Consider the following 14,338-nt stretch of genomic DNA (forward strand, 5'->3'; position numbering starts at 1 on the left):
TCAATCAATCAATCAATCAATCAATTTTCGAGGAACGTTTCGAGGAACTGCTAATTCTACCGATTCGGCCATTCAATTTTCCCTAAACCCTGTAAGGGCCTTACAAAGGTGGAGGAGCGCTTACTCCTCCGCTTTTACACCAAAACACTGCTGTGCCCGGTCGTTTTTAAATATCTCGGTCCGGCCTGTACAGGTAAATGCTCGCACTGTGCGGAGAAGTCTTCGGAAATGATCCACATGGTTTGGGCATGCCAGTCCACCCCTCGCCTCACTCAAAGACCGAACCCCACCCAGGAGAACTGGGAGGCGGCCCAGCTCGGCTGCTCGGATCTGGCGAGCCAGAAGGCCCTGTAAACCGATGCCGAGTTGCGTTGGACGCCAATGAGCTTCTGCGATGAGGAGCCCACCTTGTGTTTGAGAGGGGTGGCTCACACCAGGCCACCTCCCACATACTCCCCATATATAGATAGTATCGGGAGACACACCACCTGAACATGGTCATTTTTGGCTATGTATGCCATGGCGAAAAAAAAATTCAAGGGGGGTGCACGTGCCCAGTTTGCTACCCTCTGGCTACGTCCCTGATGGGGACAGGTGAAAATCGCAAATAGGCCTTCGGAGCCAAATATTAAAGTTTGTTAGTGAGCCGCACAGTAATATGTCACACCTCGCCGAGTTCACTTGATCTGAGAAGTGCTGCCATAGCGCAAACAGAAAGTTCAAGCGTGAAGCCCACGCGCCCGTCGCGGCGGCGGCTGTGGCTAACAAACTTCTTAATGCGAAGCATTTCTTAGCGAACTTAGGTGACTTGAAGCGTGTCTATCTATCTATCTATCTGTCTATCTATCTATCTATCTATCTATCTATCTATCTATCTATCTATCTATCTATCTATCTATCTATCTATCTATCTATCTATCTATCTATCTATCTATCTATCTGTCTATCTATCTATCTATCTATCTATCTATCTATCTATCTATCTATCCGCCTATGACTTCCGTTTCGATGAAGGGATGCATATTAAAATTAGTATGGCATAACATGACTGTAGAACGAGCGTAAGTCACCAGTCATAGCATGAAAATCATTTGATATGTGAAGTTTAGCGTCCCAAAACCACCATATGATCATGAGAGACGCCGTAGTGGAGGGCTCCGGAAATTTGGACCACCTGGGGTTCTTTAATCTGAGCACACGGGTCTACAACATTTCCGTCTGCATCGGAAATGCAGCCGCCGCAGCCGGGATTCGAACCCGCGACCTGAGGGTCAGCACACGAGTACCTTAGCCACTAGACCACCGCGGCGGGGCATCATTAAAATCATGTCATGCAACGAATGGCATGGTCATGGTCTTGCTGCTGTTACGGTGGTTTCGTTTATGTCACATGTTGCATAATTGGTTTGGTATGATATTATTGCATGGCGAACACAGGTGACAGACCCTAACATAGAGATCTTGACATTCGCATAACAGCGCTATACGAGTTGGTTGTCGTTATTGAGCGGCTAACTCGAACGTGTCGTGCTTTTGCATGTTGCATGTATTGGTACTTGCTCTTGTTTGTTTTAATAAATGAAATGGAGTCATGAGTTATGACTCATGGCTACATGTCACACTCATGATGCGCTGGTGCCAGTTTCGCTGTCTTCACATGTACTAAATTTGGTATTACTTGACATAAATAGATGACGAAGGTAGATGACACGTCCAAACATGATAATTGGGATACGCGTGTCATGTAACAACATGACTACATGCCACGCTTATGATGCGCTCGCGGCCGTTTCTCTAGCTTCTCAGATACCAACTGTGGCATTTCGTGGCGCCAATGAATGACGAACCTATATGAGTAGTGCAGACATGATAATTATGACATGTGTTTCATGCAAAAATATGGCAACATACCACGCTGATGATGCGCTCGCGGCCACTTCGCTAGCTTCACAAATTTGGTATTACGGGACGTCAATGGACAATGAAGGTATGTAACTGGTGCAAACATGATAATCATGGGATGCGTGTCATGTAACAGCATGACTACATGCTACGCTCAAAGCACGCTTTTCACCATTTCGCTAGCACCACATATACTACATTTGGTATCAGGTGACGTGAATGCACGACGTAGGTAAATGACATGTCCAAATATGATAATCATGGTATGCGTGTCATGTAAAACACGACATGTTAAGCTTATAGCACACTCATGGCTTTTCCGATAGCTCAACGTATATAAAATTTGATATCATGAGCCGTTAATAGACGACGAAGGCAAAAGACACATCCAAATATGATAATGCCGACATGGAAGTCACGCATGGCATAATTTACGCCCGCCTCGTAAGGTTGTGCTAATTTTAAAGTGACATATTAAACAAGACTCTTCGCGTGAGTTTCTGTGCTGTTACCGCCCATAATGACATATTAAACTTCTTCATTCGTGCTTGGGATATCACCGATTTTCACTGTACGTAGTATCTGCCAATTGTTTCCACCCCGAACAAAATTTGTAGTTACGGGCCTGCTTTCGAGTGATTATTGATGCCGTATTTTTCCGGAAAGATATTTCAAGAATTATTGATAAGGGCAGCTGGTAGGATTCGTACAGGCGCATCCCACCCATGGTAAGTGCTGGTTTAACATAAACCTAATATGATTCTTTCGATTTTCTAAAGTGCTTTTTTGAGCGAATAAGGTTAAATTTAAGTGTAGTAACCCGCATCAGTCTCGACCACTTAGTCAGAGCATGACTGCAGGGTTCGTGGAAAACAACGAATTCGGCACTTTACAAGAGAAAATTTTAAGGCATTGACATATTACTTTCAATGTGTCTGTATTTAATACCTCGAGTACATAAAAAAGTGCATGTATGTTATTTCTTTGAAGTGTTACTGCATCGTAAGTGGATTCATCAATATATTTTGGCAAAACAATTAAGTATAAAAAGCTTCAACAAATGTCATGCTATGTTTCGGTCCAGTGATTTTTTTCATCTCCTATCGTTTACTTCCCCTGTACTTTTGTCGTTTTAAATATTAAAAACGCACGCACCTAATACACTATATGCTATGCCGTGTACCAGTGTCGATCTATTACGAGGATAAAAACATTTCTCGCCTTAAAAAAGACCGCATATTGACAAAACAGACGGGAAAGACACGTCCACTCGTATACAAATAAGAGACACACACGGGCGTGAGCTTGTGGTAGAAACTTACACATGTCCTCTCAGCAACGGCTTCTCACCCATAAACATCACGCTTTCGCAGGTTGCAGAGTACGGCAGGGAACCACGATGACACAGATGTCTGCCACTTAAAGTGCGCCACAATTAGGAGACTGGAGTAAGTTTATGTGATGTTCTTTCACAACTTCTAACGTGTAACAGCAGTAATAATGCAGTGCAACAGTCAGCATGTAACGAAGCTTAAATGATACATGGTAAAATATGAATAAAATGAACAGTGCCTTAGACCTGAATTATCAACATAAATTGAAGTATTTATCAACAACACATTGATTGTTTAGATATCGAACAAATATCACTCTCTGAGGAGCAAACGGGAAGCATATTTTGAGCAATGTTCTTGTGACCCATAAACGTGTGTCAAGGTCGATTGGAAACGTATCCTAACAGGCCTTGTGTACTATTTTTCTCGAGCTTAGGGCCCTGCAACACTTTTTGAGCATACGCAGAAAATGCTGCCGAACGGTAGTAGAGGCTCTCTACAAGACACGAGCCAAATATTATAGTGCAGCACGCGGCCAGGAATTCACAATAAATGATCAAAGTCAGCTAAAAATTGTTTTCTCTTCGTTCGACAAATGACAAAAGAAGCTCGAAAATTTCACGTAGCAAACCTATCTATAGGCCACTGGCTGATTTGAACTTGGCGCACTCGGTCGTTACAGAGATCGCCACGGAAATCCGCGACTTGTCAGCGCGTGCGCAAGCGATCACACTGAATAAACGGCGCGTTCAAAAAAAAAAAAAAAAGAAATAAAGTGCTCAAGGCTTCAAGCCGCTAGTGACGTAGTTTTTTTGCCGCTGTCATTCCTCCCTGCTTAGCTTCCAGCGCTTTCGTTGGGACGAGAGAAGCAAGAAATGCAATTGCAGCGTGCGACAAATCTCCCTAATTCTACTCGCACCATACGGATCCTTAAAATTTTTGTGGCGTGAAACTTGTAAGGAAATAAGCTCTTCCAGGTAATTCCTTCCATGGTTACTTGAAATAGTGTTTCAAGACTCCTTTAAGGGGGTGGGGTAGGGTAAACCACCAAAAAAAATTAAAATTTCTGATTTCGACAACAAAAAATCCACTGTACTCTGAGGAAAAACCTGTGGAAGCCCGATATTGAGGGGCGGCTGGAAGAGCGTTAAACGCCGTACGAAAGTGCGCCGTGTGCCATCTGGCGTAATCAGTATGCGTACTTATTCTCTCGAATTCCGATTTTATAAGTTTTTCAAACTTAATGTACCTTTTCTCGAAGTGTTAAATCAACTTCAATAAAACTTTTTATTCGTGACGAACAAGAAGTTAGAAACAATGTTAACACAAATTGCTGATTAAAAAAAAAGTGAAGCTGTTGAAAAAATATACAACAATATGCCCCTCTGTGGCTTTGTACATGAAGTGAGCATATTTATTTTTTACAAAAACTTTATGAAAATGTAATATTCTTTAGTTCAGGTGTAACCTATGAGTCTCTACAATAACACAACTGAATATCCCTAGGTTCTTCTCGGTGATCACGGAGAAAAAGTACATGAAATGAGTCAACCCACTTTGAAATTTGTGAGTGGGCCATAGGAATGATAAGCAACTTAGGCATTAAAAATGGTGTCATTTGATGCTTAGTGGTACTTTTTTTTGGCGGGGGGAGCTCGTAAAATTTTATGGGAATACATGCGACCGTTTCGAACACACTATGTGCATCAGCTAAAACTGACATATACTATATACCCTACAAGACCCCCTTAATAATATTCAGATGTGTAAACTTTATGTATGCCTGCAGGTTAGTTCTCGCGTGCCAGAATGCCGCCTGAACAAACAACGTAGATATGTTAACACAATTCCACCGTATTAGTCATGTGCACATGCACAATGTATGCCGTGTTACCTCTTAGTTGATACCATTTTGTCGGGGTACTTGCAGCCTTGCATCAGGTGCCATAAACGACCGAGTTTTACCTGAGCGAAATGATCTCATGATGGAATATATGCCGCAAAATGAGTTAATGAGTGTTTTGCCGTTTTTACAATAATTGTCTGGTGATTTTCAGGGTAAAGAGTGGGTTTTACCCTATGCGACATTTTGTTTGTGCTAGTGTACAGGGTGTTCCACAATGTCTAATACTCACGTTATATTGCTGTAGTTGTGAAATTTTAAAATACTAGCTAAAGCACTGCATTTGTTCCAAGTTTCGTACATATGTTTTTCACTGATCCATGCTGTTCGTATTTTTGTATTGTGTAGTATCGAAACCAAAATCTGATTTAAACATATTGCAATTTTTGTACGCGTTGCATCCTTGTCAAAGTTATTCTGTGTTGTCGCCGCAAAGCCATGGGGAAGGGGGTGAAATAGGGCTGTCCTCACGCTATAGCACGCGGCTCTTAGCTTGGCGTCCACCCTGTCCTTGTGCCATTCGAAGGGAGAGATGAAGATTATCTTTCACTACATTTCATTTGAAAACCGCCCTACCCTATCAATATTTCGACATTCAGTTTACAATCTTGTAGGTGTAATCACGGACAACGAGCTTCGAGTAGTGTGAATACAGCTGAGCAAGCAGTACGAAATATAAAGTGCTCCGTGATGTGACGTGTACTACCGTGGACACCACGAACAAGATTGTGCTAGCGTGCTGCAATGCCCGCCACGGTGGTGCAGTGTTTATCGCGATCGAAAGTCGCAGAATTGAATGCCGGCCGCGCCGGCCACGCAATACCTATCGATGCGAAAATTCTTGAGCGCTGTGTACCCGAGGATGTTAAGAAGTTCAGGTGGTCGAACTTTTAGGAGCCCTGCACTATGGCGCCCATTATAATCATATAGTCTTCCTGGGAAGTTAAACTACTTCTCAGAAGTTTCGTTGCAGGCGCCAAATATTAGTCAAATGGCGTGCGTGTGGCAAACAGGTTGAAACGTGAATTCGACATACTTTCGTCACGTTTTTTTTTCAAAACTGTGGAGGGGTTGAAACTTTCTAACGAACTAGTGCCACTTACACTAAGCTTCTGCTTTCACAATACGCGTAAGGTACGTATACCACAGATTCACGTGTATAGTGCCGGAAAACAAAGTATAAAGACGGGCTGGTTGTAATTGATGCGTACTGGAAAGATAGAGGAGCCCGTAACCTTCGTCTTTGAAGGGCACCTGCACCAGACTTTGTACATGGTCAGAAAACGCTGCCGATCGGTAGTAGAGGCTCCCGAGAACACGCGAGCCAAATATTAACGGCACAGCACGCCGCTGGAATCAGCGAGAAATTGCCTTCTCTTCTCTCGACAAATAGCTAAAGAAGCTCAAAAATTGGTCGTCACAGCCGTTGTATTAGCGATTGGCTGATTTGAACATGGTGCGCTCGCTAGTTGCAGAGATCACCGCGGGAGGTCACGACTTTCCCACGCGCGCTTGCGCAGCGATCGCACTGAAAAAGCCACTTATTCGAAGACAAAAAAAAAAGAAAGTTACTTAAGGTCAAGAGGCGCACGTGACGTTTTTTATTTGCCCCTCCCATCCCTCTCTGCTTAGCTTCCAGCGCTTTCATCGGGACGAGAGAAGAGAGAATGCGATTTCAGCGTGCGAGAAATCTGTAACTCCGCTCGTACTAGACGAATACTGAAAAAAATTTGCGGCAATGAATCCGCTAGCTTTCACGCCCCCACACACGCACACACGCACATACACACAAACACACACAATCGCCTTTTCATCCTCTAGCTCACCTTCCTGTCTTGTTGGGTTCAATCCCTGGAGTTCTCGTTTCTTCCACTTTACCTTCTTCCCATATATAACACACAGGACAACTTGTAGAGCTAAAATAGCAAGATTTTATTTATTTCAGTTACAAGTACTGCTAACTCGATTGAAGAGACATATCAGGAGTGAATACATGAGTTAGTAAATAAACTGCATCATGCAATGCATATTAGAAACATTGCAACATGTAGGTAGGTCTTTCACAAACTGTTCTTGCGGTGTTTCTCGCAAGGAACCATCTAGGCTGTTCCAAATGCAGAAAACACAATTAATCGGGGGACCCTTAAGCTTTGTCTTAAAGGGTTGAACGCGAGTGATGTTCTGTTTCTAGTGCGTATTTAAAACTTTTCGTAGTGGAAAGTAACAAAAACACTGACCAAGGTAAAATACACAAAAATTGAAAAGAGGTTTCGCCCCCCCCCCCCCCCCACGGGAGCCTTGCTGTGAACAAGGCTCCCGTGTGGGGAGCCGAAACGTCTTTTAAATTTTTGTGTATTTCACCTCAGTCGGCGTTTTTTTTCTACTTTGCACTATGTTTGTCCCCTACCAGATGGGGTTCCGTCGGACTCTTGACTATAAAAACACTTCGTGTATAAAATCTTCTCGAACTTGCTACGCACCAACTACGTGGTCTTAAGGGTGCAGTAGCGTGTGTGCCTTTTGTAGTGGGTGACTGGCTTTATGCTATGAAGTAGTCATGATAGTCCCATATTCTGACGCCTGATGGCAATGTGCGCTTGTGCCACGCAATATAACGGCAAACGTTTCATGTTGTATTGCGAAGCACATATACAAGACGCGTGTGTCGCTAAAGTATGCAAATTGCTTTCACTGCATTTCCAAGCAGAGGAAGTCATTCTCACTGTATTCATAAGCAGAGGCGTTATATACTGCGGGACAAAGCGCCCGCTTGTCAAGCAAGCCACCCGTGTTCGGTGTCTACTCAGGCCCAGAAATTTTCATTATTTATTTTATTTGCATATTTCTCGATTTTTTATTCAGAACAAACGACGGTGCTTTTGACGCTGACATCGACGCCGGAACTTCCGCGAAAGAAGCACTTTAACGCTATCGCGTTAAATATAGAAAAAAAATCCCTAAAGAAATATACAAATAACTGAAAAGAAACAATATTTGATAGGTGTGACCAGTGCGTGTCCTATGTGACGGAATGAGCCTCCTATGCCTTATTTGGCTGCATTTTCTACAAGTAATCCTTAGTGTTCTATCATTATGCTTCATTTGATAATATCAGTCGTCGGCAACCTTTTGAGGGCCAAGCTCACATGATGGTGACACAGCAGGGACCGGATGCCAAGCCGGAGATGGAGGAGGGGGAAGCTTACGAGGCAAAGAGCAAAATAATAGTGTACAAAATCGGAACAAAAATCGTGTTTTATTTTCTGCACGGTTGTCAGGAGGTTGAAACTTACAATCAAGGGTTGCTAGCGAAAACGTATTAAAAATACGTAATAAACGGATTAAGACAAAAACGTAGAAAGATGTACAGAAGAGTTTCTGTATCATTGTTCTGTGCCGTTATAATATATATTTGAGCTAATAGCTAGCCCAAATTATAACTTGAACCCGAATCAGACATTTGTCCTGAATCCAGCCATTTGCCCGGACTGTTCTTATTAACTGACTTCAACAGGCACAAGTCTTACGAGACCGTGGCCATAATTATGATGGCGGCCTACGTCAACTGTTCCCTCGTCGGCCAAGATTGGATTAACATCAACGACGATGCCAGGTAAGCAAAAAATGCACAAATATACGGTTAATACGATATGAAGCAGTGGACAAAAACCACTTGCTGATGTTATGAGAAACTCGAAAGACAAACACTCAAAAGGCTAAGCAAGACTAGCACTGATTATCAATGGAATGCCTTCTTCAAACAAACAGACAAACAAACTATTAAACTGAGTAACTAACTAAAAAAATTGGCAGCATATCCACGGAGTGAATGATGAAGAGTGGGCCGAAGTATTCGTCCATCCATTCGTTCTTGCTTCCGTCCGTCCACGCGTCCGTCTGTGTGACCGTCCATGCGTTCATCCGCCCGTCCGTGCGTGCGTCTGTTCGTGCGCCCGTCCCTGCGTTCGTCCATGCATCCGCCCCTGCGTCCGTTCATGCGTCCATCCAAGCATCTGTCTGTGTGTCCGTTCATCCATCTGTTAAACACTCCAAGTACCACCATCTCGCATCTTTTCATCATATATTCCCCATATAGAAGCACCGCCCTTCAGCGGACATTCCAAGGACTAAACGAGAGGTGGCACACGCACACTTTCTCACGGCTTGCGCTTCGGGTCTGCTTCCCACCTTTAACCACCTCGATTTCATGGTATATACTAGTTCACTGTATGCATGGCACTGCGGCCCAACGCTCGCTAAAGCTTTTAGGGGCGAAACTCCTTATAGCGGCACCCGTTCGTCCCCCGTAGTATGTAACAAGTATAACATTTTGACTTCCAAGGTGGTGCCGGTCAGAGACTTCTTCTGTGCGTTGTTGAACAATAAAAAATAGTGCTCAATGTACATGTCATTGTACATGTCAATGTACATGTACATGTCAATGGAAGGAACTAACACAGGGAAACTGGTAATGAGTGGTGCATGTGGTTGAGTAAACAATGAAATAGAAGAAAGTCATTCCTTTTCGTATTAACATAATCACACAAAATGTTAAGAGACTGAAATCCAACCATTCTGAAAGGGCGATGCTTGATTCTCCTTTCTTTATTTTAATCACAGCTGTCGTTACCAGTAAAAGGTGCATTGTGTTAACATATGCATGCTCGTAACCAATGTGGTAGCCCGATATCAAAACCCCCATCATGATCTTCTCCAAATATGTGATAGGATACGATTGGCCCAGGTAACATCAGATCAGGACCAGGTAACATCATATCTGCTGAAAGATGGAGGACAGATTGTGTTAGAAAAACTAGCCACCCTGTTTACGAGGTGCCTCCTGCCGGGAAGAGTACCAGAGTCTTGGAAGAAAGCTAACATCATCTTAATACATAAGAAAGGAGATGAGAAGGACTTGAAGAATTACAGGCCGATCAGCTTCCTCTCCGTAGTATACAAGCTGTTTAGAAAGGTAATTGCTAACAGAGTAAAGAAAACATTAGAATTCAATCAACCAAAGGAACAAGCAGGATTTCGAACAGGCTACTCAACAATCGACCACACTCACACTATCAATCAAGTAATAGAGAAATGCTCAGAATATAGCCAACCACTATACATTGCCTTCATAGAATACGAGAAGGCGTTTGATTCAGTAGACATATCAGCAGTCATGCAGACACTGCAGAATCAGGGCGTTGATGAAGTATATATAAACATCCTGGAAGAAATATACAGAGGATCAACTGCTGCCATATTGCTTCATAAAGAAAGCAACAGAATACCAATCAAGAAAGGTGTAAGGCATGAGGATACAATCTACCCATTGCTATTATTCACTGCTGTCTTACAGGAGGTTTTCCGATGCTTAGAATGGGAACAGTTAGGCATGAGATTTAATGGAGAATACCTTCGTAACCTGCGCTTCGCCGATGACATTGCATTGCTGAGTAACTCAGGAGACGAATTACAATTCATGATTACTGAATTAGACAAGGAGAGCGGAAAGGTGGGTCTTAAAATTAGTCTGCAGAAAACTAAAGTAATGTACAATAACCTCCGAAGAGAGCAGCGCTTCGAGATAGGTATTAGTGCACTTCAAGTTGTAAAAGATTATGTCTACTTAGGGCAGGTGATAACCGCGGAGCCGAACCACGAGATTGAAGTAACTAGAAGAATAAGAATGGGGTGGAGCACATTTGGCAAGCGCTCTCAAATCATGACAGGTAGATTGCCACTATTCTTCAAGAGGAAAGTATATAACAGCTTTATCGTGCCGTTACTTAGCTATGGAGCAGAAACCTGGAGACTTACAAAGAGGGTCAGCTTAAATTGAGACGACGCAGCGAGCAATGGAAAGAAAAATGGTAGGCGTAACCTTAAAAGACAAGAAGAGAGCAGAGTAGATTAGGGAACAAACGGGGGTTAAGGATATCATAGCCGAAATCAAGAAGAAGAAATGGACATGGGCTGGGCATGTAGCGCGTAGACAGGATAACCGCTGGTCATTAAAGGGTAACTGACTGGATTCTCAGAGAAGGCAAGTGAGTTAGAGGGAGACAGAAGGTTGGGTGGGCAGATGAGATAAAGAAGTGTGCGGGTATAAATTGGTAGCAGCAAGCACAGGACCGAGTTGACTGGCGAAACATGGGAGAGGCCTTTGTCTTGCAGTGGACGTAGTCAGGCTGCTGCTGATAATGATGATGATTGGTCCGTTGATGAAGCAAAAAAGGGGGGCAGCGTATCGACATGCTGTTGGTTGGCAACGAAGGTATTTTTACGATAACAAAAATGTTGGAGTGCTTAGAACCAAAATGTAGGTGACGATGCCACCTTCGGACTCCCGCACCAAATGCCGTGACGTAAAGAACGTTGAAGGCAAGTACTGGGTCCTACGTAGCGTCCAATAGATAAAAATAAAGTACATTGTAGTCTTTGGGTGCATGGACTTGTATACGAAGTTTAAAAATGTTTCAAAAAGCTCGAGCCAATGCTTCGAAAATACGGAAGGTACAATTTGAAACTTCTTATGTAACGCCTGGAGCTTTTGGCGCGAAATTCGAAAATGAAACTTTAACCTTGATTTTCTCCCAAATAATAAACTTATGATAGGGAGACCTATGCTGTTAGAGTCTTCAGAGTGCAGTTACTAAATCTAAACTTAGTCATTGTTCTTCATTGGTGTCCGCTTAAAGTGCGTTGCTCTAACGCTCTATAATACAACGGAAGACGCATGAAACGAACGTAGGACGTTTATCTAAGATGAGCGCGAACTGTCACAATTCTTAAGGCCTTACTACACGCACCTGTTTCAGCGTTTCACAGCGTGGCTTTTCGATGTGGTGCCTTGTGTTCTCCCAATAGAGAGAGAGGGCGAGTGGCTACAGAAAGCTGCGCATTCACTCTCTCCGTTGGGAGAAGGCGCTGCACCGCGTCGAAAAGCTACGCGCTCCCGCGCTGCAACGGGCGCTCATTGTCAGGCCTTTACTTGTTCGTGTGTGAGCAGCGCGCTCCTTTCCTGAACGCGGCCGTGGCAGTGAGCGAAGTCACTTTCAGGTTCTCTTTAACCACACTTACTTCAAAGTAAACTTTCGATGGAAGCACAAGACGTACGGAGCGCCGTAATCACGAGATAAGGGTATGCGTATGAGCGACCACGCTCCATGGATACACAGTGGAGACGACCTTTGAACTCGCCCAACGCGCGCAATTTCACTACTGGTGACGAAAATGTGCCGAAAGTGCTGAGCTCTGTGGAGCACCAACGGGATTTGGTGTATATAAAGAGTTCGCCGTTATGAAACTTTGGTGCACGCTTTGCGGCGTAGTGGTTTCGCACTGCGGAGCAAGATCTCGTGGGTTCAACACCCGGCAACGAAAATTTTTTTCCCTTCTTTCTTTGAACACCTAGTGATTATTTTAGAGCATCGTATCCATGACGAGAATACGTCATTGAAGCCATGGTAAACCTGGTATGAAACACTTTGTTAAAAAAAGTGTGATGCACCAATTATATATACCAAGACAGCGTGGCACCATACCATGGTGAAGCGCATGAAGAAAGCGAAGCTTAGGAGAGAGGCTGCTGCTGCTGTCCCAGAAGCATCAATGAATTGTTGTGGAAATCACGTGGTTTTCCTCGAATTGTTTTCAAACGAGAGCACACTACTTAGGCGCGGACAGAAAGAGAGAGACAAGCGCTGGTCCCTGTCTTTCTGTCCGCGTATAAGTAGTGCGCTTTCGTTTCAAAACAATTATGTATCACCAACTCGCCCAATCAACCATATTTCCTAGAATTACTGGGATTTTTCGGGCATGCCATCATCCTATGCGCCGTCTGCACGAGAACCCATATAAATGTGTTTACACAGACGGCCGGTAAGCGCTGCGAACCCACGTTTTTATGTGTTCGTCGTGTTTCACGGACGACGCCAGGTTCCGAATGTGTGCAGTGAGTATTGGGCCTCAAACATGAGTGCTTACTTCGTTCAGTATATCATCGTGATCAGTTCTTTCGTTTTTTTTTGAAGCCTGAGATGGCTTCGCCGAAAAGGCTTGGTGATGCAGCTTCGTTGGCTCTTTCTGGCACTGCCTACAATTCCAGAACACCGCCGAGAGAGGTGGTGGCCAGGAACGACGCAAACTTGTTTGCTTGTCTTGTTGTTCACGGCACTAGCGGTGCACGGACAAGCAAGCGGAAAATAATGAACCTCGAATAGAAGAGCATTCACTCGTGGTTTTAAGAAAATGCGACGTAACAGCCTTTTCGTGAGCATTAATTTCTCCTCGGTCAAACCCCAAAACTTTATCATCATCTGCCATACTTCACGCATGCGGTTCACCACTCTCCTCCCAATATTCATAGCGACGTCACCTTGCAGCTCGGTTCGCTCGGAGACGGTTATGGTGGGCCTGACATCACTTGCCTTCATGGTCCCGGCGCGACGTAGCCCCGGCTCTCTGAACGCGGGTGTCCTTTCGGCCGAGGTGATCCAGACTCGCATGCCCTGGGGCGTGTTCCTGCTGGCCGGAGCCGGATGCGCCATGACACTCTGCTTCAAGGTACTGGCCAACACTATGCTAACGTCGTCGGGCACTCGTTAAAGGGCACTAAACAAAATATAATCATCTGCATCACTAGAATACTACACACAGTGCTGTTTTAATTGCCGATCACTTGGCTATGAAGAGAGTAAAAACACGAAAAATGGTAGTGTAACGCGATGTGATGGTTATCACACCAGCATCGACAAAGAAGCCTGGCGCCAAAGCCCAGGATCCAATTTAAAGGAGAATGAAGTGTCGGACAAGCTTGTCTCTCTCTGGTTTTGCTTTTCTTTAAATCCCATCAGATTTCCGGAGCTCTCCACTACGGCGTCTCTCATAATCATATGGTGCTTTTGGGACGTTAAACCCCACATATAAATATATCAAACCCTATCAAATGAAAGTGCTCTTTGAAGTCCTTAATATAATAAATATTATTACTGCTTGAGGAAGGAAACATTGACGATTCGTCGCGCCGCATATTCTTCAGTACTATCAGGTTTTGTATGTCCCAAAGGTGCGTCTGGCATGTGTAACTGCATCACTCCCGAAACATAAAATATGGATAAGTTTTCGGAAGAGCATTAGATTTGTTTATCGTACACCGAGGCTGCTTCAAGTTTGCACGTTTACACGTTTGTTTGCTCAACGA

At 43.9% G+C, this 14,338-nt stretch overlaps 1 protein-coding gene across 1 annotated transcript in view; it reads left to right on the plus strand.

The window, feature by feature from the left end:
• LOC142791789 (Na(+)/citrate cotransporter-like) overlaps window positions 1–14,338 on the plus strand; it is a 61,039-nt gene that overhangs the window by 12,423 nt on the left and 34,278 nt on the right. Inside the window, exons 2-3 of the mRNA XM_075885547.1 lie at window positions 8,654–8,752; window positions 13,521–13,701. Of these exons, the coding sequence (XP_075741662.1) occupies window positions 8,654–8,752; window positions 13,521–13,701 (280 nt within the window). The remainder of the gene's footprint in view (window positions 1–8,653; window positions 8,753–13,520; window positions 13,702–14,338) is intronic.

The sequence above is a fragment of the Rhipicephalus microplus genome, chromosome 2, assembly GCF_043290135.1.
Source record: "Rhipicephalus microplus isolate Deutch F79 chromosome 2, USDA_Rmic, whole genome shotgun sequence".
In the NCBI taxonomy this organism is placed as follows: Eukaryota; Metazoa; Arthropoda; class Arachnida; order Ixodida; family Ixodidae; genus Rhipicephalus; species Rhipicephalus microplus.